Source organism: Lithobates pipiens, unplaced genomic scaffold, assembly GCF_037356315.1.
Source record: "Lithobates pipiens isolate NorthernLeopardFrog02 unplaced genomic scaffold, aLitPip1_a1.2 Scaffold_19, whole genome shotgun sequence".
Lineage (NCBI taxonomy): Eukaryota > Metazoa > Chordata > Amphibia > Anura > Ranidae > Lithobates > Lithobates pipiens.
Window position 1 is genome coordinate 141,510,958 of NW_027507764.1, and position 27,470 is coordinate 141,538,427.

General features: G+C 43.5%; 1 protein-coding gene across 1 annotated transcript in view; it reads right to left on the reverse strand.

Annotated features, from left to right (window-relative positions):
- HIBADH (3-hydroxyisobutyrate dehydrogenase) overlaps window positions 1-27,470 on the reverse strand; it is a 213,622-nt gene that overhangs the window by 50,744 nt on the left and 135,408 nt on the right. The window contains exon 5 of the mRNA XM_077491347.1: window positions 6,814-6,947. Coding sequence (XP_077347473.1) covers window positions 6,814-6,947 — 134 coding nt within the window. The remainder of the gene's footprint in view (window positions 1-6,813; window positions 6,948-27,470) is intronic.

The following is a 27,470-nucleotide window of genomic DNA, read 5'->3' on the forward strand; positions in this document are numbered from 1 at the left end:
TGACTCAATATACCAGAAGTGGGATTAAAGTAAACATAAGTAACAGAATAATTCTTTAATTTACGTACAGTGCCTTAAAAAAGCATTCATAACCCTAGAAATTTTCCATATTTTGTCATGTTTCAACTATAAACGTAAATGTGATTTATTGGGATTTTATGTACTAGACCAACACAAAGTGGCCCATAATTGTGAATAAAAATGATAAAAATAGGATTTTTTGTACTCACCGTAAAATCCTTTTCTCTGTAATTCACCGACTGACACAGCTCCTCTCTTAGCCATTGGGTTGTTACGCCACCTTTAGGAGAAGACTAGGCATAACAATGTTATGAAAAAACACAGAACTTTTAGTTCCGCCCAAGGGGAGGTCCCTTAGATAACGACCGCCCAGCCTGCCATGCAGCCATCAGTACAACAAGCAGTATAACGTAAAGAAAAATAGGAGGGGCGGGTGCTGTGTTAGTCAGGGAATTACAGAGAAAAGGATTTTACAGTGAATACAAAAAAAATCTTATTTTCACCGACTAACACAGCTCTTCTCTTAGCCATTTGGACGTCACCAAGCAGTGCCAAAATGAGGGGTGGGAAAACAGCATAAAAACTTCACAGTGTATGGCAAAAACACCACAAAAAACAGGGTGCTCCTCAACAGAGAGGCCCTACCTTCAAACCGCACCAAAAACTGCCGTAACAAATGCAACAGTGCATTAACTTAAAAGTTACTGCATTTTTACCCAAAAAAAAAATAAAAATAAAAAAAAAAAAAAACAGGAAAAAAAGGAAAAATTGCATATGCAATTGCAACTATACAGCCGCCTGCAAAACTTTGCGGCAAAAACAGGCATCAGTCGATGCACTGACAACTACCTTGTAGAATTTTGCAAACGTGTGGACAGACGACCAGGTCGCCGCCTTACACACTTGCGAGACAGCTGCTTGATGTCGGAAGGCCCAAGACGTTCAGATTGCCTTCGTGGAGTGGGCCGTGACCGGAAAGGGGGCATAGGCTTGTACTACAATTTGCCTGATCCCCCTGGAAATGGTGGCCAACGAGACCGCCATGCCTTTCTTTGGACCAGCCACCAAAACAAACGGTGAGTCTGACTTCCAGAAGGGAGCCGTGGCAGACAAATACACCTTCAGGGCCCGAACCACGTCCAGGGAATGAAGGGCCACCTCCTTAAGATGTGTCAGCTTAGGACACAGAGATGGCAACACAATGTCCTCATTGATGTGAAACACAGAGACCCCCTTCTGCAGAAAAGAAGGTTGCGGACGCAACACCACCTTATCCTTGTGGATAACCAGATAGGGCGACTTGCAGGACAAGGCCGCCAGTTCCAAAACCCTACTGGCTGATGTAATGGCCACTAAAAAGACCACTTTCTGGGAAAGAGTCAAAAGCGGGATCTCCCCGATTTTCTTAAATGGCGGTTTTTGAAGCGCCGATAACACCAGGTTCAGATCCCACGGGGTAACGGTGGACGCACTGAAGGAACTACATGTCGGAGCCCTTGGACAAAAGGGGCTAGGGGTCGCTGAAAAAAAAAGACAGCCAAAGCTGATGTTTGTCCTTTAATGGCGCTTAAAGCCAATTTCTGGTCTACTCCTTACTGTGGAAACAGCAGGATCCTGGATATAGAAAAGGAGCGTGGATGTCATCCTTTCTCCTCACACATGGAGATGTGAGCCTTCCAGGTACGATGATATATCTTCCGAGAAGAAGATTTCCGTGCTCTCAGCATAGTTGGGATCACCGCGTCCGAAAAAGACCCCGATTCCTCAACACCTGGCTCTCAATAACCATGCCGTTAAAGCCAGCGATGGTAAAGCAGGATGGAGAACCGGAACTTGAGACAGAAGGCCTTCTCGTAACGGCAGTTGCCAGTGGGCGTCTGCCACCAGGCACACTAGGTCTGCGTACCAGGGATGCTGGGGCCAATCTGGGGCAATCAGAATTACTGGAATCCCCTCGGCCTCCACTCTGCGAAGCAGATGTGGTAACAGTTTCAGCGGAGGAAAGGCATAGATCAGCTGGTACTGACTCCACGGAGCCACCATGGATCTCTTGTCCTGGACACGATCCTCTGCACCTTCCGGTTGAGGCAGGAGGCTAGAAGATCCACGTCTGGTGTGTACCACCTCAGGCACAGTAGCCTGAACACCTCCGGATGCAACGCCCATTCTCCTGGGTCCAGCATCTGGCGACTCAGTCTGCCTGCCAGTTCTCCGCTCCCGGGATGTAAATGGCCGATAGGGTCAGTACATGTCGCTCTGCCCACTGAAGGATGTGAGCAACCTCGCGTGCGGCGGCTGAGCTTCTTGTTCCTCCTTGATGATCGACGTATGCCACAGCCATAGCGTTGTCTGACTGGATCCTGGTCGGACGTCCTCACAGTCTCATCGACCATGTGGAGAGGCATAGCCTGATCGCTCTCAGTTTGAGCAGATTGATCGGCAACTTGGATTCCTCCATCGACCAGAGGCCCCAAGTCGACAGAACTCCCATTACTCCACCACAGCCGGGTAGGCTGGGGTCCGTTGTGATCACTGTCCATTTCAGTGGTAGGAACGACTTCCCGGACTGAAGTACCGGGGACCTCAGCCACCAGAGCAGGGAATCCCTGACTAACTGGCTCACCTGAATCTGCCAATCTAGGGACAACGGAGATTTGTCCCACTTTGTCAAAATCTCTTTCTGCAGCCTCTGATGTGGAACTGGGCATATGGTGCTGCCTCAAAAGGAGGCCACCACCAGTCCAAGAAATTGCATGCAAAAGCGTAGCGATTACCACTTGTGGCTCATCAGCAGTTTTACAGCGGCTCAGAGTCTGCTGCTTGTCTGAAGGGAGAAACACTCACTTCCATGGAGTCCAGCAGCAAGCCTAGGTACTCCAAACGCTGAGTCGGTACGATCAACAGCCACACAAAAAAATGCAGGGTCTGCATGGTGATCGCCACATCCTCCTCTAACTCTGAGGCGGAAGATGCTCTCAGGAAGAAATCGTCTAGGTAACCCACGATCGTGATCCCGCATTGCCGTAGCAATGCCAAAACAGGAGCCAATACCTTGGTAAAGACTCGAGGGGCTGACGCCAACCCAAAACAGAGAGCCACAAACTGGAAGTGGGCTTCCCCGACTGCAAATCACAGAAACTTTTGATGCCGGAGGAATATGGGTATGTGCAGGTATGCATCCTGGATGTCTAAGGACACCAGGGAGTCCCCTTGATGGAGTGCAGCGACTACTGAGCGAACTGATTCCATTCTGAACCTCTGTACTTTCACAAAGTAATTGAGGGCTTTTAGATCCAAGATTGTAGTTCCCAAGAAGGAAGGGGTACATCCAAACAGACCCATTGGTCGGACAGCCGAGAGGTCAACCTGGCTGCGAACTCCCGAAGGCGACCCCCCATCCGAGTTGCGGGTGGGGGCAAATCTTCATGCGGTAGCACTTTTGCTCGGAGGCTTGCGGTTCCAGAGACGCTTTGGTCCTTCAGAGGTCGTCCTGTCGGGCTGGGGACATTTGGCCAAAGCTCCGGGCGGACAAAAAAGCAATATTCAGCGAAAAAATTAGGGCCCTTGCCTACGGCACTGCTCCTTAGCCTTCCTGGCCTGTGGGAGTAGTGTACTCTTCTCACCTGTGGCATTTATAATAAGGTCATCCAAAGAGCCGGTCGCCAAGGAAGGGCAGATCCGTCAAGGATTTCTTGGATGCCTGGTCAGCAGACCAGCATTTTAATCAAATCAGGTGCCTCAGCACCACTGTGGACACTGAAGCCCTGGATAACAGGGGAAGAGTATCCAGGGCCACGTCACGAATGTAATTACGACCAAAAAGTGTAGCGCTTAGGTTACAAACACCTCAATCACATAGATACCTTAGAACCAGTGAACATGGATCTCAACAAATAAATGATGACAACACAAGTGTGAAGAAAAAAGAAAAAAGGAGAAAACAGAAATTAAATAAATTGAGATCCCGTAGGATCGCACAAATAACTTAAGTGCCAATAAATCGTGGATCTCAGCGAATCCCTACAGTGTGCAAGCACAAACTTTTGTGTACAAAATAAAATACAATAAAGTCAATATAGTGAACAATCTACACACTCTTCCAAGTCTGCAGTGTAGATCCAAAGATCCAAAACGTGAAGCATAAAGAAATAAAATGGTGAAATGCAGCCTCTGCTGTGACGTTTAAAGCTTGAAAGGATGACACCACCACCAAAATACAAAAAGGGAGGCTTACCGGATGATGTTGACTTACAGGGGCTTACGCCTCTCAAGTCAAACAGGCCTGCTGGTTATCAAAAAACAATGGTAAAGATCCTGTGCATCATGTCCCAGAAAACTTCAAGCCATATATTCATCAATATTGGTCATCAGAAGGTGTTCAATCATCAGGTGAAAATAAGGAGCTCAGGTATCACCAGTCATGCAAACAAAAAACTAGCATAGCGCGATACAGTTTAAAAATATTTATTAAAATAAAAATGAACACTCACATATTTGTTGATCGGAATAAGCATAAACAGAAACACAGCGATGTCTGTAAGGGGGTCCACCCCTCACAAACATACTTAAGGCCTTGCACTAGTTGGTCTTCTAATTCCACGCAGATAGGAGAAGCCTGTGGTTCTCCCAATTCGCGGTGCAACAGGGGGGGGGGGGGGGCGCTTTTTAGCACCTTTGCGCCCATGCACCGCCTCCATCTTGGCAACTAACAAATTGAGGACTGCCGACAAAGCGCCCAGAGGCACTGCGCATTCCGCAGGCGAACTGGTTGCAATTGCCTGAATTTCGGGGAAGAAACACCAGTTTCTGAAGCCATGCTGACCCTAGCCTGTCTGCCAACTGAAGGGGACTTAGGACAGTGATGGTCTCACCCTCCTAACTGCTGCTGGCTGAGGGCTTTCCCGCAGGACTCACCACCCTGACTGGTACTGCGCTGTCCAGCAAGTAGTGCCTGTGTTCTCTGTCAGCTCCCAGGTGCAGAGGAATTCCCACTGTGTCATCCAAAGCTGTTGCTTATGGCGCTGAAACCGATCTGCAATGTGCCCAGGCTCAAAGAAAATGGCCGCCAAGCATCCAGCATAAGGACATAAAGCACTGGGAAAATGGGCCCCGGACTACAGGAAAGCATGCTGCTTCTAGAGACTGATGGAAAATGTGCTCAGGCTTCAAGAAAATGCCCACCGGCGTCCAGTATGAAGGACAAAATCACAGGGAAAATGTCCGCCAGTTACAGCAGAGCATGCTGTTCCTTGCCCTCACCTAAGATGGCCGCTGAACACTGAAAACCATGAGGAACAGTGGCAGAAAATGGCGGTGATCAGTGCTGCAGGGATTTCAGACACAGCCTCGACACCCCCAGGGAGAGAAAAAAAATAAAACACCTTAGGCCAGGCTGGGGAGACTACAAGGATAAGGGTATCCAGCCTGTCACCCAGCTGGCTGTTAATAGCAGATCAAAGGATCTTTCATCTTCAGCAAAAAAAGCTTCTGCAGAAAAAACACGGACCGATGGGCCCGTCAGGGTTCCTAGCTCCTTCTCCTTCACTAGGCAAAATAAAAAACTGATGGCTGCATGGCAGGCTGGGCGGTTGCTACCCAAGGGACCGCCCCTTGGGCGGTACTAAAAGTTCTGTGGTTTTTCATAACATGTTATGCCTAGTCTTCTCCTAAAGGTGGCGTAACAACCCAATGGCTAAGAGAGGAGCTGTGTCAGTCAGTGAATATAAGAGAATGCTTTTTCAAATTCTTTACAAATAAATATGTGAAAAGTGTGGCATCCATTTGTATTCAGCCCCCCTGAACCAATACTTTGTGGAACCCCCTTTCGCTGCAATTAAAGCTGCAAGTCTTTTTGGGGATGTCTCTACCAGCTTTGCACATCTAGAGTGACATTCTTGCCCATTCTTCTTTGCAAAATATCTCAAGCTCTGTCAGATTGGATGGAGAACGTCTGAACAGCAGTTTTCAAGTCTTGCCACAGATTCTCACTTGGATTTAAGTCTGTGCTTTGATTGGGCCATTCTAACACATGAATATGCTTTGATCTAAACCCTTGCATTGTAGCTCAAGCTGTATGTTTAGGGCATTGTCCTGCTGGAAGGTGAACCTCCGTCCCAATCTCAATTTTCTTTATAGGTTTTCCTCGAAGATTGCCCTGCATTTGGTTCCATCCATCTTCCCAGCAATTCTGCGCAGCTTTACTGTCCCTTCAGAAGAAAAAGCATCCCCACAACATGATGCTGCCACGACCATGTTTCACAGTGGGCATGGTGTTTTCTGGGTGATGTGCATTATTAGTTTTCCGCCACATATAGCATTTTGCTTTTAGGCCAAAAAGTTAAATTTTGGTCTTATCTGACCAGAGCACCTTCTTCCACATGTTTGCCACATGGCTTCTCGCAAATTGCAAATGGGACTTCTTATGGCTTTCTTTCAACAATGGCTTTCTTCCTGCCACGCAAATTCAGAAAATAGAAATCCCAGAGGCGATCAAATACCACCAAAAGAAAGCTATTTGTGGGAATAAAATGATAAAAATTGTTAGTTGGGTAAAGTGTAGCATGACCGCGCAACTATCATTCAAACTGCGACAGTGCTGAAAGCTGAAAATTGGTCTGGGAAGGAAGGTGTACAAGTACCCTGTATTGAAGTGGTTAAAGGAGTTCGTAAAAAATTCACAGCAATTTATTAACATGTAGCAAATGGTAGCATTTACAAAAACATTTTTTGTTCCGAAGACTTCCATGACACTTTTGATTATTATTTTCATTATTTAAGAAGTGTGAAGCATACCTGCCCTGTTCCAACTTCTCCACAGTAAACCACATTAGCTCCCATACAGGACAAAAGTTCTTTTGCAGCAGCAAATTCTTGCTCAACTCCGCCAACCATAAATGTGAGGTTCCCAGATCTGGCAGCTCCAACACCTTAAAGAGAAATGCATTCTTAATAAAGAGAATCATTACACTAAAGTAACAAAAAGACAGATCTCTTTGAAAGTATAACTGTGGCATGGACGTGCACATTCAAAAATCTACATATACCCAACAAGCAGTAAATTAAGTTTAAAACAAGACCTTACCAAACTATGTAGCTGCAGGCACAGAGGAGCCATTTGTCCTCAAAGCTAACAAGCACTGCAATTATTCTCTGTGTAGTTTTGCTCTCCCTGCTCTCCCTTCCAACAGTGACTCAGTGGGCTTCTAATCTCTAATGTAAACACAGTGCAGCTGTTCTGAAAGGAGGAGCTGAGCTGATGTGAGAGCCAAGTTTAATTTTTCAAGTGCTTTGATGCTTTTGCTGTGAAGTTTTGTGTTGCCCCGAGTTCTCCTGTCAAGCCTATCTAAACAACTCCACGTCATTAAAGCAGACCTCCACCCTGAAGTGGAAGTTCCGCTCATCTGATCCCTGCCCCCCTCCGGTGCCACAATTGGCACCTTTCAGGGGGGAGGGGGGTGCAGATACCTGGATAATCCAGGTATCTGCACCCACTTCCGGGACAAGCTAGCCACAGCTAGCCGCAGATGCCCCGCCCCACCCCCCGTTCTGTTCTGGGAAACACACAGTGCCCAGGACACAGCGGGGACCAGTGGAGACGCTCAACGCGACTCGCGCATGCTTGCTTCACTTCCTGATTCCCTGACAGAGGATGGCAGTGGGGCAGCGGAGAGACGAGTGATTGCTCGTAATCTGTCGCCAACATCGCTGGACCCTGGGACAGGTAAGTGTCAATTTATTAAAAGTCAGCAGCTGCAATATTTGTAGCTGCTGGCTTTTAATATTTTTTTAAAGGTGCAGCTCCTCTAACATAAAAGTAAATTTATTTATTTTTGAGAAAAATATAGGGGCTACCATTGCTAATCGCCTCCTGAAAATACTACGTGCCTGGGTTATGCTAACCCAGCAATTTCAATCATTTATAAATACTAGATCAGAACAAATTATGCACATCAGAATGTCAAGGTAGAGTTATAAGTCCTTATAAGCAAACTTATTCTAAAGCCTTATACACCCGATTGGACTTTGTACAAACTTTCCTGTGGATTTTTGTACAAAGGGCGTCGGCCGAGAACTTGTATTGCATACACACGGCAGGACTTTTTCAGCCAATTTTCACCAAATCACGTGGTTTTTCTGCCCTTTACCGCCACCTTTGGTCAACTTCTGTATTGTTGTCTGATCTTTTGCATTGGTTCTGAGCATGTGTGTTGGTACTTTATACAAAAGTCCTATGGTTTTCTGTACGCACGATCAGACTTTGCTCCATCAGACTTTTGTTTCCAGAAAGTTTGTCCGTTCGCACAGCCAACAAAAATCCGATGAAAACCGAAAAAAGTTTGTCCGATGGAGCGTACACACGGTTGGATGTTGCTCCAAAACAGCAAATTTGCATGTTTGTTGTCAAAAAGTCTGATCGTGTGTATGGGCCTTAAGAGTATATTTCAGCTGTAGAAATTTGTATAAAAGGCCAGGCAACTAGCATTTGTAGAAAAAAGAATGGCAGCCCTCATGTTTCCCTGAAGTAAGGTTTCCTTTAAAGATGGGGTACCCCTTTTAAAGTATCTAGCTTACCTTCAGTGAAAAACGTCAACAAAATCAGTTAATGCACAACTATAGGCTGCTGAAGCTACATGCAAATTTAATTTTTCCTTTCAAAGTTGAGCTTAGCTCAGCCTCATTCTGAGCTCCCCATTGGTCAGTGAGGCCCCATTATATATGGGCCAATGGGGAGGTTTTTTACTGAAGCCAACACCAACCATTGCAGAAAAGAATTGCATATTATTCATCGACCTTCTTGATGTGTGGTTTGAATGAATGTTTTTACTCAAATGCTAAAAAAACAACTTGCTAAACATTCTACAAGATTATGCTGTATATGCTAAATATTATTGTCCAGTTAAATTGTGGTTTCTTTTAGATCATAATGCTTGACTCGGAAAAACAGCCTATTAATTATTGGCAATGATACTTCACTAATCCTAGCCTAGCTGTATTTATCCACGGTACATAATAATGAATTCAAAAATCCTGTAATACGACCTGAAACAAATTAAGATGACAATTCAAGCCAGAACTTACAAACAAAAGCTGGTATTATCCATCATAGGTCAACAGCTTTTTATCTAGATTACAGGCTGCTAAATATCTACAGAGAGCCATTTATTAAACCAGAATGGATGCTGACAACGGCTCTCAGCTGGTTAATTTTTTGACAGCTGCTCCCCCTCAGTAGTACAAACACTTAGGTTGCAAACGGATAAAAAAATAAATTACTTAACCAAAAAGAGCAATTAATCATTTTACAGTGCAAAGAAGGAGAAAATTGATACTTTCATCTACAGAGAATTTCATTTAGGGATTGCTACCATTCCTTGCTTGAAAAAAAAAATATGCGTTTCTCCCCAAAGTATACAATTAAAGCAAGGAACACAATTTGGAACTTTAGTCAATTAGACCGTAAGTATAAATAGCCCATAAAATATAACACCAGCAAGGCTACGGTTATTGATTATGCTTAAATCAATTCAGAAGTCATTGGGGTTAGATCATGATAAATATAAAAATAAAAAGACAGCGGTAAGGGGAAGGACAGATAATTAAAGTGACTATGCCAGAAAATTTAGAAGGATTTTCTGCAACATTTTGGTTTTTGACTTCCACATTTGAAAATACAAGAGTGAGCGAGCCCACTTTTGTTGGTACTATTCCCCCCCCCCCCCCAAGCATTTAGGGTTACCTTTACAGTGTGCTACAAAAGTTCCCTTGCATGTCCGACTACCCTCCAAAGCAGCCTTTCAAAACTAGGTTTCCTCCAGAAAATGTTAGGGGTTCCTTGAACAATGAGCAACCTCCGCCTTGCAGATGTGCAACTACTAACAAAATCCTTTGTAGCCATCTGTATAGGAGGACCCTTCACAATGACCCCCAAATGTAAAAAATTCTTCACAATGACCATCACACTAATGTACTGTGAGCTGTAGATACAGGAAATATAAAGAGGAGGTCCCTGAACCCAAGAAGCAATTTCAAGGGTTCTGTTATGTTAAAAAGGTTGAGAAAGGCTGCTGTTTACTACTGTTTAAGACGAGTACAAGTGACAACAATATATAAATTCAACTCGAGTCTTTGCTATTGATATACAGTATGTAACAAAGCTTCAATAATAATTAAAAAAAATAATAAAAAATAATAATAAAAAAAAAAAAACACTAATAAGTCAGCTTCTTTTTTTGTTCACTAAAAATGTTTAGAAATTGTGGGTGAAAACTGGAGAATCAGGAGACAAAAACACTGTGTGGATAGTGTCCATGGTGGAAACTGGACCTGCGTCCCGGAAATCCTAGTACACAGTGCCCATTACTGAGCCGCTGTGGTGTCCACGTCCATCTCTTCTAAGATAAGCCAATCAAGATCTTCAGATAATTTTGTAATACAAACAATATATTATAGTGATCACTGCATTTTTGTACTTCCGGACTTAAGTGGGTTGATCAGAAGACAAGTACAGTACAATTTCTGACTTGTTTTAAGGGTACACAACAACACAAGACTGAACTGCACTGCTTGTTCCTTCATTGACTGAAATATTCCTGTACAAATCAGGTGTCAGGCACTTTGTAGTTCTTCTGCTATATTTTTACCTTTAAAATCTCAAAAAATGCAGGCAGGTTTGCTGCTGCCAGCACATTGCTTTTTTATATGTATGGCATATACTGTATGGTATAAGCTTAATTTTATTTCTGTTGCATAAAAAAAAAAGCGTTCAGCTGGTTAAGAAACATTTTAAAAAAAAGGTAGATGCACTGTAAACCAATGAAAATGATTAATCATTTAACGCAGTTGAACTTCACTTTCTACATTTTTCTAATTGTCTTTCTCCCTGTTTTGACAGTTACCCGCTACCACTTCTGCTCAAATTGCAATTCAAGCAGAAGTTCTGACCTCCTCCCACAGCCTCCTGGGACTCAGCACAGTTCCCAGGAGGCTGCAGGACTATTCACAGAGTGCAGCACTGCTCACGCATGCACAGTAGTGTCACTATGGGGGTGCAGACCACACCACAGTGACAACAGCCAGAGGGGTGACACCAGGCCTGGACTAGCCATAGGGCAGCGCTTCTCCTTCCCTCAGTGGTGCCAGATAGGCTGAGCTACAGATGACATGACTGGGGGGAGAGCAGGCTGGAAACCTGGGGACTCAACACCTGTCCCAGGCAGAGCCCGAAGCCACCATGATCAAAGCCATTGTCACCTGCAATAACCACACCAAGCCCCAGCTCTGTACATTCTACCTACACTAAGTAACACACTGATGAGGGGCAGAGAGGGCACATGGGGGTATCAGTGCTCCTGACATCTCCTTGTGTGGAAGCCTTTCCAGCCCTAACACCACATGGACCGGGAGCAGGCCAGTGTGTGCACCCATACCCAGATTAGATCCATGCCTACTCCTGCTTGTCTGCAACATTTAATGTCCACAGTGAGTCAGCCATACAATCTGAGCCTTTTAAATTTATTGAAAGGGTGTTACCTGGGGACTACCACAATCCATTCACTTTGTATTGTCATTCAAATGTGCTGGTTTTCCATTAGTTATTACTGTACTACTATTGTCATCATATGTGGTGTTACATAAATTATATATATATATATATATATATATATATATATATATATATATATATATATATAATAGGGGGAGGGGGGTGACAACATCCTTTACTGCATCAGGTGACACCAACCCTAGTGTTGCCACTGCTGAGCCAACTGTGAAGCCACATTGAGTCACGATGGGCTTCCCATAGTAAACATCGGCAGCACCGCAGAACTGAACACTGGCGAAGAACTGGCCCGGGTAAAGACAGTGCTGGATTCCTGGGCTGGTACGAGTCTTTTTTAAAAGTCAGCAGCTACAATATACATTGTTCTTCCTCTGTTAACTATGGTTACCAGAAAGGAACACGTGTAGTCAACCTTGCTTGCCACAAAAAGGGATTCACGGGCAAGGATATTGCTGCTACTAAGATTGCACCTAAATCAACCATGTATCAGATCATCAATAACTTTGAGAGAGGTATTTACATAGTGGGTATAGAAAATGGAAAAGAATCATCCCCATTTAAAATAATCACATTTTGTTCCTTTACAGCCTGAAATTAAGACAGGTACATTTTCAGTTTTATCCAGCTGTACTTATAAGTGCAATTTCTAACATCCAAGTGAAAAATAACACACCAAAAAAAAAAAAAAAAAAAATCAAAAAATCAAAAACCCAATTACAAGGTTTGGAAAAAGGATCCCCCCTCCCATATGTCAGTAATTTTTTGAACCAACTTTTGCTTTAATTACAGCCTTTAGTCAGTTGGGATGTGTGTCTACTAATCAGGTGAGACTAAAATTTAATTATTTGGCCTCAACACCAAACGATATGTCTGGCATAAATCCACACAAAAATGAATACACAGTGGTTGAAGGAGAAAAGTAAATGACCTTGCATGGCTTAGTCAGGGCCCGGACTTGAACCCCATTGAAAATCTGTGGAATGACTGGGCAACAAACTAAAGGCTGTAATTAAAGCAAAATGTGGTCCAGCAAAAATACTGACATAAGGGGGTGATGCTTTTTCCATCTCAGTGATTCTGTTTTTAATTTATTAAACCAGTTTACCCAAAAATATTTTAGTTTAGATGACAGTTGACTGAGCCGTTTATCCACTCCAGGGGACCTTTGTAGTAGTAACACCCAATATCATAACTCATTCCTCCAGCTGTCCTTATAAAGTAGAACTATGGCTTGATTTTTCCCAAATGGTGCACCAGGCTTTGTTCCAAATGAGACCTGGTGGAAGGTTGCTGCACACTCATGCCAACAAGGGACATGCTAAGAAGAGAAGAGAGCAAACGGGGCATAAAAAGTCTGCTGCTTCAGATTTCAATTTCAAGTCAAAAGCTACGGGAGGGACAAATACGGCAGAAATAGACTGAGGTGAGTTGTTTAGCAAATCTGTGTAAATCTCAGGCCTGGATGTACAGAAATACCATTCTTTTGCCAGGTAAAACTGCCCACATATATCATTTGTGCATTTAGCACAATGTCATAATGTCGGGAGGCGTAGATTCTATCTGCCCACCTGCTTTGTATTGGTGCAAGCCTGGTCTATGCATGTGCTGGTTCCACAAAATTCAGTCCCAGGGTCCAGAAGTCACATGCCACCACTATTGCATATTGAGTGCGCAAACACAGCAGAGCTATTCAAATGGTAGTATCCTGCAGTTTTGTCCTATATTACCATCTTTACTGGGCAAAGCTCTGTGGCACACTGGTGAATGAATTATTACACAGCTACCTAACATCTCTATTCATATTTGGGGAATCCTTTGATGCCAACTATACTCAACTGATACATTGTTGGATTAATTACTTTTTAAACAAGTGCAGCACTGATCCCTGAAGGAGCTGCTGGTTTTATTGGGCTTACCGTTACTTCCTTGTTTGTTTCTCCGTTTAGGGATTCCCGTGGTAGATGGCCCAAAGAATGTGGAAACTGACACTGAATCTTCTTTTGGGTTATTTATTTGGAACAGAAACAGAGTCTTTCAGTAAAGGGTAGAGGGTTAGGAGTAAGTTCAGGTACTTTAGATTGCAAATATTAAAGGAAGTCCTTATAGAAAATCCAGAGAATAAAGACAGTTTCACAACTGGATTTTACAACCCCCGGATAGAACTCCTCTCACTAGGCCTAGCAGCCGGTAGGGTGCTTGACAAAGTCTCTGCCACAGACTTGCGATGCACAATTGAGCGTTACTGAGGGACGTAGATAAATTTAAAGAGCTATCATACGGTACCAGGTTCTCTCAGCCGATCCGGCGATACCGTATGAGTGTAGATCCAGGTTGTGTCCTTCAACTAGGTCTCCAGACTCCTTCAGAGAAGCCAGCCTTGTGCACGGCCTTCTCCTTAAGAGTCCTTCCCTGGGGTTCTTCAGTTGCTGGGCCTCTACCTTCAGATGAGATGGCACCGGACCACCCTTGGATTAATAGGCCCTGAAATCCACTCGGCCTGTTCCTGTAGTTGCCTCGGGCCAGCCGGCCCCGAGATTCGGAATGCATGGTTCCACGCCCCAGGCCAGGAGGGCCATGGGCTGGGTCAGGAGGACCACCAGAACCAAAAAGACAGAAAATCAAAGACGGAACCCCGCACTACTTAAATACCACCCCCAGACTGCACAGCAGGAGAAGACTCCCACTGGGCTGGTTCCGAGAGAACAGTGGCATTCAATACACCCAGCTAAACCGTGTTCTTACTCTTGCCGGCGGTGACAGCGACACCTGTGGCCAAGGAGAACCCAGTGCAACCCAGATGGACTGGTACTGAAAGCAGAAATTTAGAGAATAGTCCTGAAACCCAACTGTAGTTTCAGGCAAATTAATTTAAAAAAAAAAAAACATAGCTACACAAGGAAATTACACTATGCCTTAGATCTACATTATTATTATAATACAGGATTTATATAGTGCCAACAGTAACACTTTACAACTTGAGGGTAGACAGTACAAATACAATACACTTTAATACAGTAGGAATCAGAGGGCCCTGCTCCTTAGAGCTTACAATGTAAGAGGGAAGGTCAAGAGATACATATCCCCTTTATTGAAATTAGAGGAATTATCACTGTATACTAATAAATTTAAATTACATTTTCTCACCCCAGTCAATCTGAGCAGATGCATACAGTTAAATATATACCATTTATTTTGGCAGTACTGCAGATCTGCCATCCCATCTAGTGTACCTGAACTTGACCCAGTGAGGTTTCAAATGGTGTCATCAGTGGTAAAGCTAGAGCACAGTTGACTATTGTATGTACACATTTTGTAACTTATTTGATTATATACATTTAGCAGATGTTATGGGTATTGCCTGTACATTTCTGTTTGATTATTTATAGACATTGCTGATACTTTACTGATGAAGTGGGTTGTGCTATGCCTTTAAAAATGTATTGTGCCAAACCTAATTTTCTTCTACTTTGTTTTTTTTATGATGTACAGTGACATCCGAACCCGCATTGGGGCGCTGCTATAAAATTCAGCATGTCTGCATTTTATCGCAGCTCCAGACTGATTGCAGTGCTATTAGGACACACAAAAAACATTTTTTTGTATGTCCTAGCAGTGACTGGCATTTGACAGTGCAGTAATATACCGTTCAACGGGCATAGTGTGAATTTGCCCTAAAGTAGAACTGAAGGAAAAACCACCCTCCCCCTCATTTTGCAATAGAGCAAGGGTGGGTTATAACTTTATTTTGCTATCTGTGCCTTAATGGGGAGACTTCCCTTTTCATGTTCCATATTTACTAATGGAGAAAATTCCTTAGTAGTCCCTAGGGCCACCAGAACTAGTGTCGCACACTGGAAGATTTCCCCTCTATTCCCTTTCTGATGACCACTCAAAATGCTGGGTTTTTATTCACTTTTAATTTCTGCAATAATGCTATAAAAAATAAAAAAATAAAAAGTGAAGACAGGGGCAAAAACAGCTATAAAAACCTGACAGGCATTTTAATCGCTCTCAGTTATAAAGCAAAAAATAAATAAAATAATAATGTTTTGCCTTCAGTTATACTGTAAGGTAAGCGTTCTCCCTTTAAAACACTATACGGGTCTAGGTAGCAAATGCTATGCGTTGGACCAGCCTGCGAGTTGAAAGCCTTATTCCTGCGAGTGTCATCAAACAATTGGACAGCCGGTTCTCTTTGGATGATTATAGATTGAATTGTAGATATTTAGCTTATAGAGCTAATGGGCACAAGGTCAAAATGGCACTTTGGTCTGAACTACTGCCTCATGAGTGGCTTATTTAAGTAATTCTCTTTGTCATCAATGGCCCAAAAAGTGACAATGAATTGACTGCACCAGACTTGTGTCATCTGGTGATGGGGCTGTCTTTGCCATTATGCAAATAAAATAGACTTATAGATCAATATACAGTATTTTACATCTACAATACCTTTGAAATACAAGGAAGGAAGCAATGTGCTTTAAAAGGGAATTATTCTTGTGTATATAACTTTGCCAGCTGTCATTGTATTGTCGGGTTACTTCAATAAACTGCCAGTAATGCACAACTTTTAAAATGTGTTTATACAAAAAAAATAAATAAATAATAAAATCAAGAAATTGAAAAGCAAGCAGTTTTGATAATAGTCAAATTTAGAACAGCCTTACATGGCACAGGGAACTACTTGTGCTTATATTCCTGAAAACATCACATAAAGCACCCTAAAAATACACTTTTAACCCTATGCCACCAGAAACATTAAATCACAATATCTCTTGAAAAGACCAAATAAGCATTTAGCAGACTTCCACAAAAGAGAGGGCCAATGGGACCAGGAAAGCCATCTAAACCGTCTTTAAAATGCAATTGTTCTAATCATTTTCTACAGATGCAGCCTCACAAGGGGCCGCTGTCACAGGGACCATTTACAACGTATTATGGTGTCTCTATTGTTTACCAGCGACACTTGCTAACCAGGCGACAGCTGGGACAGAAAGCTGCTGCTCAAGGAACAATATAATCCCGAGAAAGCAATCAACAAATTTAAAGGTGTTAATTAACTTTACACTTTATCATGTTCAATTAGTTGTCTTTTTTAAGCAGCGATTGCCGTGCACAATCGGTTTAGAGCATGCCATGTTTGATTTGTAAGTGATCACAGTTTTTGCTGCTCACTCCATGTCAGATGCTCCTTTGGGTTTTGGTGACACAGACGACCGAGTTGCACACATGCTTGGCAATGGGATAATCTGGTTTAATATACATCACCATAACATAACCCTGCTTGTTAACACTGCATGGGCAGTGTCCAATTTAGGAAATCAATGACAGCACCAGTAATTAGGTTTTTAACTGAAAAAAAATAAAAAAATAAATAAAAAAAACACATACACAAAATCGAAATAGGAACAGAGAGCTATACATTAAAAAATGGTAAATAAAAAGCCTATTTACCAATTTTAACTAAATCAGGAAAGTCTGATTGACAACTGTCTCTGGATATTTTGTTTAAAGTGTTGCCACTTTCCCAGATATTAGGCCACATACAGATGGGTGGTAACCATGCTGTGAATCTTAGTGACAATAATCCGATTCCTACAGCTGGGACTGAGTTGTGTGCAGATAGCTGCAGCCACTGACAGCCTGTTATTTCACTGTACACAATCGGTAGCTGTAGCTATCCACACACAGCTGTTCAGGCTACTTTCACACTGAGGTGCTGGGTGCGCTGGCGGTAAAGCGGCACTATATTTAGTGGCGCTTTACCGTCTTAGCGGGGCTTTGCGGGCGGGTTTGGAGTGCTGCCCCATTGTTTTCAACCGCTCCTACAGCGCACCAAAAATGCGGCTTGCAGGACATTTTTCAGCGTCCTGCAAGCGCACCGCTCCAGTGTGAAAGCCCTCTGGCTTTCACACTGGAGAGACAGAAGCGGCTGTTTGAGGGTGCTTTGCATGCGCTATTTTTAGCCCTCTGGAGCCTGCAAAGCGCCTCAGTGTGAAAGGGGCCTAAATCTCAGTTGCAGGAATTGGTAGTTTCTTGACACTGGGAGTGTGGCTAAACTTTCATGACAATGTAGCCTTAGCCAACCATAAGTAACAGCTTCAGTTATGCAAGGTCCTATGCATATAGTGTAAACTTATTATGCAATTAAAGTAGGTGTAAATCCTGTCTAGATAACATTTGGTTTGGTAAAACAGTATGGGGTTGATTTACTAAAGGCAAATTGATTGTGCACGCTGCAGGTGCAGTTGCTCCAAAGTTTAGTAAATGAGAAGTTTTGCTGACTTCCATCATCCAATCATGTGCAAGCAAAAATGCAGCTTTTTTATTTTCCTTGCAAACGATTGGGTATCCTTTGAAGAATGAAGCTTTACTTCATTTATTAAGCTCTGGCGCAATTGTACTTGCAAAATGCAACTGTACTTTGCAAAGTGCAGTCTATTTGCCTTTAGTAAAGTAAACCCTAATGTATCCTACCTAACTGCCATTGTTTTTATCATAGCATATGGCTTTTACCTTTTATTGCAACTCAGTGCTGCAGATATCTAGTCTTTCAGCCCCTTCCTGTCCATATTCACTTGCTCCAGCATCAGCTGCTTATCATTGCTCTGTATTGGGGTTCCAATAGTGACAACAAAAGGATCATGCTTGAGCAATGTGGGCCAGCATGGCCACTTCGAATCTCCACCATGGAAGCACGTGACATAATGACAATGCAGGGGGCACAACTGGAAGACAGTTGCCACCCACATTATAAGAAGAGCCTGAACAAGAGCCTTCATAGCAGGATATCCAAATATTTTTGTGAAAGCTGCTTGAGACTGCCATACACGACTGGAAATTCTAGCTTTAGATGTCCCTGTCGGCATCACTAAGCTCAACAAAAGGCTTTTTTCAACTGACATGTCAAAGGAGCTGGGTGTAACCTTGTCTACCGAATAGAAACTGCATCCATCAGATGCAGCCACTGTTCAGGTATTCTGAAAGCTGCAGGTGCCAGCTGTCACAATACAACAGCCAGTAGTAGAGATTCGTCCTCTAGCGCCGTTTAGTGTGAATGGAGAAATCTGTTGGATTTCTTGTGTTGCAGGCTAAACAAGAAAAAATAAAAATCAATGAGTGTATGACCAGCTTTATTGTATGCAAGATTTTAGTAACTGGGATTAGATCTGCTGGGTTCACACTGTGTGCAGTGCGGCTTACATCAGGGGGTCTGGTGTATTGCCGTTCACCATTTCAGGTCCTAATTAGGTCCAAATTTTTGGCTAAATTTGGACCTGACCTGCAGTGAAAGAGTCAAAGATGAACAGGACTCTCCTGTCATGCAAATTGGATGCGGACAAATCTGCATCCAATTTGCAATAGTGTGAACCCAGCCTTAAAGCCCATCTACTGTCAAAATGTAAAAGTCATCTAAAAATGTGTGAAATTTGTAAACTTTCTTTGTGAAGAATCCCACATATTCACTATGTTCTATGAGTAGGCACTGCTGTGTCACACATTTCACAGAGTCTGCCTACTAAACTACAGAGGTGTTGCAAGGAGGCATTTCAAAGGCATAGTTGATACAGGAATCATAGCTTGCAGACAGCAAGGTACCATAGAATATGTAGTCCTTTTATATTGACAGTATAAAGATTATATCAGATTGCCTAAAAGTAGAAGCATCTCAGAGGCAGACTCTCACAGCATATACACAGTCAAGACAGTGGAAAGAAATTTCCTGGGGATGTTTTGGAGCGGGACATAAAAAAGGAGGATGTCCTGGTTAAGATGGAAGTAAAAGACCACCTTAGGGAGTAAGGAGGCCTTAGGCCTCAGACAACCGGGTTCTCTGTACCAGACAAGATTTTTAACTCCGAGACCATGTGCACACAGGTGACAGCAATGAGAAAGACCACATTGCAAGGGAGCTCAGACAAAGGAATATACCCAATAGGTTAAATGGAAGCCTTTGAAGGGCCAAGAAAAAGAGAATAAGGTCCCATGGGCACACAGAGAAGTGTACAGGAGGGAGGGAGGAAAAGTATGGCTTCCTGCACAAAGACCTTACCTGGTGATGATGGTACTCAAAGCCAGAGGACGATCCAAAATCCAACCAGAAAAAGGATCAGAGTCTTTCAAAGTATTTCTTAGGGTGAAATTTACTGAACTTGCACCAAGCAGAATATGCATTCCAGGTGTGAGGATTTGTAAGTCTATTTCGTAGCCTTCAAGAGGGTAGGCAGGGTCTGATGGGCCCCATCTCTTAGGACCATGGCTTCAACAACCAAGCTGTTAAGGCCAGTGAACTAAAAGCAGTAGGATACACCTGGCCCTTGGGATAGAAAATTCAGACAATCCAGGAGAGCCCACTAAGAGTCTGCCAAGAGTCTGAGAATTATGTTCTCCTGAACGCAACTGGTGCAATGAAAAAAAAAAAAAATCACCAGAATGTCCTCCATCCAAATCCTGTAGAGGGTTGGAAAGGTGTAGGTCATAATGATCTGATTCTACGGGGGCACCGGAGCATCCACTGAAAATCTGAGGGTCCCTGGTCCTGGTGACAAACCTGTGAAGCGTGTAGTTGAATCTGCCCGAAGATCCATGTCTGGTGTCCCTCACCTGCTGCAAAGGGCTTAAAACACCTCCAGATGAGGAAGGTTTGAATCCATTCTCCTGGACCTAGGAGCAAAGGATTTGAAAGTCTAGCTAATAATATTCCATGAATGAATTCAAACAGTGGACTAGGCTGGATTGCGCAATTCTGCCTGCTTCCTTTTGTGTGAGGCAACTTCTTGTTCCTCCTTGATGGTTGATGTAGACTACAGCCATGGCATTGTCTAAATGACATTCTTGAAGGGTTCCCTTGCAATTAAGTGATCCAGCATTGAAGGGGCAACCAAATTTCTCTGAGCTCTAGAATGCTGATAGGAATGCAGGCTTCCTTCAATGACCAAGTCCCCTGCACCAAAAGAAAATCCAAAGCACCCCAGTTTGACAAGGAGTCAGGTTTTATTTTTTAGGTCAGAAGAACAGGGTGGTCTAAGGACTAATCCACAATGCAAGATTGGTTTGAACGGTCTGGAGTAAAACTGGATGTACAGTACTGCCTTGAAGGAGACTACTCCGTACCATTAGGCCCAAGTCCTAGGCATGCAGGCACAAAGCAAGGGTTTTTCCTTGGGTACAGAGGACCTGAGCATGAAAGCAAACAGATAGAAATTTGTGCTGAGGCAGAAGTTTATGGACAGCTGGCCATGTCTAACACCTGGTACAGGTATTCCAATTTGTAAAATGGGTTTCCTTCCTCGGATTGAGGATCCAACTGAAGCTCTGTACAGTCTACACTATCTGCAGGACGTTGGCCTGGGTTACGGAGGACTGATCTTTTAAACATAAAGTTGTCCAAATAACCCACAACATGAATCCTTTTAGTAAAACGAGGACAAGCACCTTGGTGAAAACCTGTGAGGCCATGGAGAGGCCAAAAAAGGAGGGAGACAAATTGGTATCTCCCACCGCAAAACACAGATAACTTGATGGAGGAAATATGGGGATGTGCAAGTAAGCATCCTGAATGTCTACTAAATTCACAAAATTTACAGAAGGTAGGGGTAATGACCAATCTGGCAGATTCCACAAGGAACTGTTGAAAACATAGGAACAAGTTGAGAGTCTTTAGATGCAGAATGTGCCAGATTTCTCTATTGATTTGGGAAACAAAAGGTTTAAATATAAACAAAATATGAACTTTCATGTGCCACATCCAATAGATATAAGACCAAAGGAAAATAAGGGATCCAAACAAGGGATAAAATGGGCCAGGCCTCTAGATATGGACTTAACAGGCACAACACAAGATCACCATTAAATATAATAAAATAAATACTTATTACAAAATTGATTAAAATATAAGTAATACAGGAAAATCAGGGCACAATAAGCCCACAAATAAAATATTGCATATACCCTCTACTGGATTGGTACACCAAAGGCCTGAACCTATTGCATAGACATATCTGTATTACAGTATATGAAACAAATAGGCTAACCCGAATCAGGATGTAAATGCGTTTCGTGGTAAAGTTTCTTCATCAGGACAGATGGTATGCAGATGATAGCTAAATATGTAAACATTGTATGAATTACATATTTCATGAATAATACATTCTCAAATACATTATAATTAATTTAGTGAATGGAATATGCCTTTGACTTGTACTAAACAATTATAGTGTTATAGCACCCCAACGTACAGCAGGCAGAGACATAGAGGATCCCCATGTTCAAAATTGTGTTGTATGGGCCAAAGAATAAATCTTGGAAAGAGATATAACAGGCTAGATGAAAAAGTTTAAAGAGAAGCCCTGAAAGTGTTGTTCTTTTGGCATGGGGTAATAATAGACTTTGCTGTGGGCGAGGTAAGTTTGAAAGCATGAAGCAAGACAAGGAGGCAGCAGAATGTGAAACTTAATTTGTATCCCTAGGAAATTACATCCAGACTTCTGAGACCAGAAGACCAACAGGCGTTGCCCTCCACCCTCTCTGAGAAGTATAGGCACAAGTCTTCTTTCTTTGGAGGAGGAGAGTACCCTTACCCCTTGATGTACATATATAAGGATGTATCAAAAAGGCATTCATCCTCAAAAGGGTAACTGCTCAAGAGATTTTTCCTCGCATAGGAGCTCAGCTGAGCATTTAAGTCAAAAGACAGGTATGATGAAGTATGTCCACCAAGCCAGTCACACAGTGGCATGAGGTCATTAGTAAAAAAAAGTCTTGACCTACAACTAAGGCATCTGTTAGGCTGGAACTAGGAGCTCAGCCCATGCATTTAGTCAAGACAGCAATGGTCTAACAGACTGCCATAATAATAAGAAAAGGCAGGTTGCATGGCAGGCCAACTAGGGAAAAGACAGCTTTAGGGAGGGCCTCTAACCTCTTGTCTGCCAGGTCCATGAACATGGATTACCCTCCATGAGTGGTGTTAGGACCTTACCAAAATAAGAAACGGCAGGAACTGGCCACTTTCACAGAAAACTTTCCTCAATTTGATATTACTGAGCGAAGCATTTGGTAGGAATAAAAATCTTTAGGCGAGGTCAATCCCAATACGAGACAGGCTCTATAAGCCAGTTGATTGGGAAGGTCTTATAGTTTTGGCATTTTAAATGGCCCCATGCAGGAGACCTCAGGGTTAAATGACTCAGGCTGTTATAACGCTATGCAGGAGCATACTGCGTCAACAAATGTAGCAATGGCAACCTTAATGTGAAATGGAAGGCAGGTCCAATAATCCACACATCATAACAGACCCACTATGAGGTAATGCATAGCAGCCTCAGCCTTGTTTACTGTACTGCATGATGTTGCAGGGCACTTGCAGAGTAGCCTGATTCACTTGAATGGGTCATTCTTGGCAGGTGCTACACCAACCAACCAGGACAAGCACTACAGAGGAGGCATCGGCTCTTGCTTCCTACTACAGCTTCAACTTTACAAGTAGTCCCTCTGCATTGCACTCAGATGGCTCTGGGATGGCGGGTCAGCAAGCCCATACCATGATCACCTTGTCCACTATCTACAGGTTGCTTACCCCTGCTTTAGATGGACTCCATAGGAAAGAGGTAAGCTTCTCTCAGTAGAGATGAGAGGTCAATCAGCTAAGGAAACAAACTGGCTGGGAGTGGGAGGGTTAAATAGGGGAACGTCCCTGTTATCTTCTCTTTCTGCCAGTGTCCAATAAAGCAAAAGGCAACTGCATATAAACCATGGTAATAACGAAAGATTATGTGTCCAGTACTGTACGCAGTGGTGTCGCTAGGGGGTGGCTTTTGGGGCTATAGCCCCGAATCTGGGGCCCATAGCCCAGAGTCTCTGCAGGAGTCCCCAAGGGGAGGGGAGGCTCACTGGAGACCCTGATGTAAGGGGGAGTCTCTCTGGGGACCCTGATGTAAGGGGGAGTCTCTCTGGGGACCCTGATGTAAGGGGGAGTCTCTCTGGGGACCCTGATGTAAGGGGGAGTCTCTCTGGGGACCCTGATGCAAGGGGGGGGCTCTCCGGGGACCCTGATGCAAGGGGGGGGGGCTCTCTGGGGACACTGATGCAAGGGGGGGGGCTCTCTGGGGACCCTGATGTAAGGGGGGGCTCTCTGGGGACCCTGATGTAAGGGGGGGGCTCTCTGGGGACCCTGATGTAAGGAGGGGCTCTCTGGGGACCCTGATGTAAGGGGGGGCTCTCTGGGGACCCTGATGTAAGGGGGGGCTCTCTGGGGACCCTGATGTAAGGGGGGGCTCTCTGGGGACCCTGATGTAAGTGGGGGAGGCTCTCCGGGGACCCTGATGTAAGTGGGGGAGGCTCTCCGGGGACCCTGATGTAAGTGGGGGCTTTCTGGGGATATATACACACACACACACGTATATTAATGTATATACATGTGTATGACCGCCCAAGCATACGACTTTCTATACTACACTGCTATGGGCTCTAGCCCCAGATCTTTTGTAGACCTAGCAATGGCCCTGACTGTACGACTAAGAAATATTCAATTTTTGTCAGTTTAGGAGGATGTTGTGCTTGAACATTTACCCTCCAAGAACAGTCCACTAGCAGATATCTGCTGGCTGTCATAAACGAGGCATTACTGCTTGGTCTGTTTAAAATTAGCAAAACTGGGCGTTTGGCGCCTCATGTGTATGGTCACTTTATAAATATGTAATACCCATACAGGTAATTCTGCAGTGAAAATCAAACAAACACAAACTGCAATGCAGAACCACTAATCTCTGCATTGCCCTATGGATACAAGATAGTCTATATGACAAATGTATTCTGGTTTCCTTGACTTAGTGTACGCAGAAATTTCATGATGAAAAAGATTACACTATAATAGAATTACATTAGTGTAGCGCACTACCCCCTTGGGGGCTGCTGATTTTGTTTGTTATCTTTTGTCAGATGGCCCCGCTTCCGATCCCCCCCATGCAATTTCAGAACACCAAACACTGGATTTTATAAGGCTTTATTCTGGGCATAAATCAGTGGGCGGTTAAATAGTGTGTATGAGATGCCCCATCCGACCCCAGATTTGAATCAATAAGGGTACTGAATTGTTGCTGTAGCATTGGTTAGTTGAAACCCCTTCCAGCAATCCTTTCCTGGTTCCAATTCCTACCTGAGGCCTTTGCACTTCCAATATAGACAGATAACCATCACTCTGAATAATGCTGTGGCTGTTGACCCCAAAGTCGCAGGCCACACTACCCATTTCCATGACTTGTGTTGTCAAACCTCCCTCAGTCCCAGAAAAGTGCTCGATACTGTGTTCCTTGGATACACAGTATTATGTTACGGATTAGTCCTACCGGGTTGCACTCCCATTGCTCTGTCCCAATGAATAGTCCATGTTACTCACAGAAAGAAGATTCCCAGTTTCCTCCGTCTGCTTAGTTCCTACTTTCTCCTCCACGCTATCCAGTACATCCCTGCATGGGATGCCCAGTCTTTCTCCGGCACAACATACTGACTTCTTCTCCAGCTGCCAGATGACGGCCTCCCTGGACTCAGCTCCAGGATCTCTGAACTCCTGGGCCTTCAAGCCTCCCACCAGAGGCTCCAGGATCTCTGAACTCCCAGGCCACAGGCCCTGAACCTCTGGTCTTTGGACTCCTCTCCTCCCACAGAGCATGTGACCCACCTTTTTTATGAGAGACCTCCCATTGACCAAAGAAACTAACCATTGGTCAATTCTCTCACATGGGTTTCCTGCCACTCAGGCCTCAGTCCTTCCTCTTTTTCCAGCCAAATCTACTGTCAAGCAGAGAAGGTATCCCTGAGCTCAAGTGTAGGCGGCCGCACCCCCTTATACTCTGACACTCCCATCCCCAAATAAACAACCAGACCTAGAAAAAAAGAGTAGGACCCTGGTTAATATTTACCTGTCTCTATATCCTACACCATCAAAAAAACACCACTAAGCATCTACCCAAACATAAAGGGCGCTATATCAGGTCTATATATTATAGAAGTGCAATAATGAACATACAGAAAAATGTGAATACGTTAATTACTAGTTTAGCTAAATTACAAAAAATGGGGCAAAGTAAAGTGGAGTAATCCTACAGGGTTTACCCAGAGGAAGAAATCATATCCTTTGCTTCATATAAAAAGATTAATCCTGGCAGTTCTAAAGGGACTGGGTGAAAAAAGTGCCAAAGAGAGGATTGTATTTATATTTACACACACACACACAATTATATGCAATAAATATATATTTTATATATATATATATATATACACACATACATACTATATATATATATATATATATATATATATATATATATATATATATATATATATATATACACACACACACACACATATATATATACATACATATACACATACACACACACACACACATACATACATATACACAATTTACAAAGCCATCCATAGCTCTGCCCCCAGCTATATCACTAACCTAGTCCCAAAATACCAACCAAGCCGCTCCATCCCAAGAGCTCCTTGCTCTCTAGCTCCCTTGTCACCTCCTCCTATGCTCACCTCCAGGATTTCTCCAGAGCTTCTCCCATCCTTTGGAACTCCCTACCTCAATCTGTCAGACAGTCCCCTAACCTAGCCATCTTTAGGCGATCCCTGAAAACTCTTCTCTTCAAAGAAGCCTACCCTGCTTCTAACACGGTTTTATTTCCTCCATTAGCTCATCCCCCCACAGCTATTATCTTTTGTATCAATTGACCCTTCCTTTTTAGATTATAAGCAGGGCCCACTGATTCCTCTTGTAATGTAACTGTAATGCCTGCCCTCATGTTGTAAAGCACTGCGTAAACTGCTGTCGCTATCTAAAACCTGTATAATATATATAATATACACACACACAATCTCACAAACGTGAGTACACCCCTCACGTTTGGAATATTTTATTATATCTTTTTATGTGATAACACTGAAGAAATTACACTTTCCTACAATGTAAAGTAGTAAGTGTACAGCTTGAACAACAGTATAGATTTGCTGTCTCCTTAAAATAACTCAACACCCAGCCATTAATGTCTAAACCATTAGCAACAAGAGTACACCACTAAGTGAAAATGTCCAAATTGGGCCCAATTAGCCATTTTTCCTTATCAGTGTCATGTGACTTGTTACAACGTCTCAGGTGTGAATGGGGAGCAGGTGTGTTAAGTTTGGTGTTTATTGAGCTCACGCTCTCATACTGGTCACTGGAAGTTCAACATGGCACCTCATGGCAAAGAACTCTGAGGATCTGAAAAAAAAAAAAAAAAAAAATTTTTGCTCTACATAAAGATGGCCTAGGCTATAAGAAGATTGCCAAGACCCTGAAACTGAGCTGTAGCACGGTGGACAAGACCACACAGCTTTTTAACAGGACAGGTTCCACTCAGAACAGGCCTCGCCATTGTCGACCAAAGAAGTTGGGTGCACATGCTCAGCATCATCGTTTTATTTTTAGGGAAATAGATGTATGCCAGAATTGCTGCAGAGGATGAAGGGGAGGGGAGTCAGTTTGTTAGTGCTCAGACCATACGCTGCACACTGCATCAAGTTGGTCTGCATGGCTGTCGTCCCAGAAGCAAGCCTCTTCTAAAGATGATGCCAAGAAACCCTGCAAACAGTTTGCAGAAGACAAATAGACTAAGGACATGGATTACTGGAACCGTGTCCTGTGGTCTGACGAAACCAAGATAAACTAATTTGGTTTAGATGGTGTCAAGCGTGTGTGACGGCAACCAGGTGAGGAGTGCAAAGACAAGCGTTTCTGGCCTACAGTCAAGCTTGGTGGTGGGTGTGTCTTGGTCTGGGGCTGCAGGAGTGCTGATGAAACTGGGGAGCTACAGTTCATTGTGGGAACCATGAATGC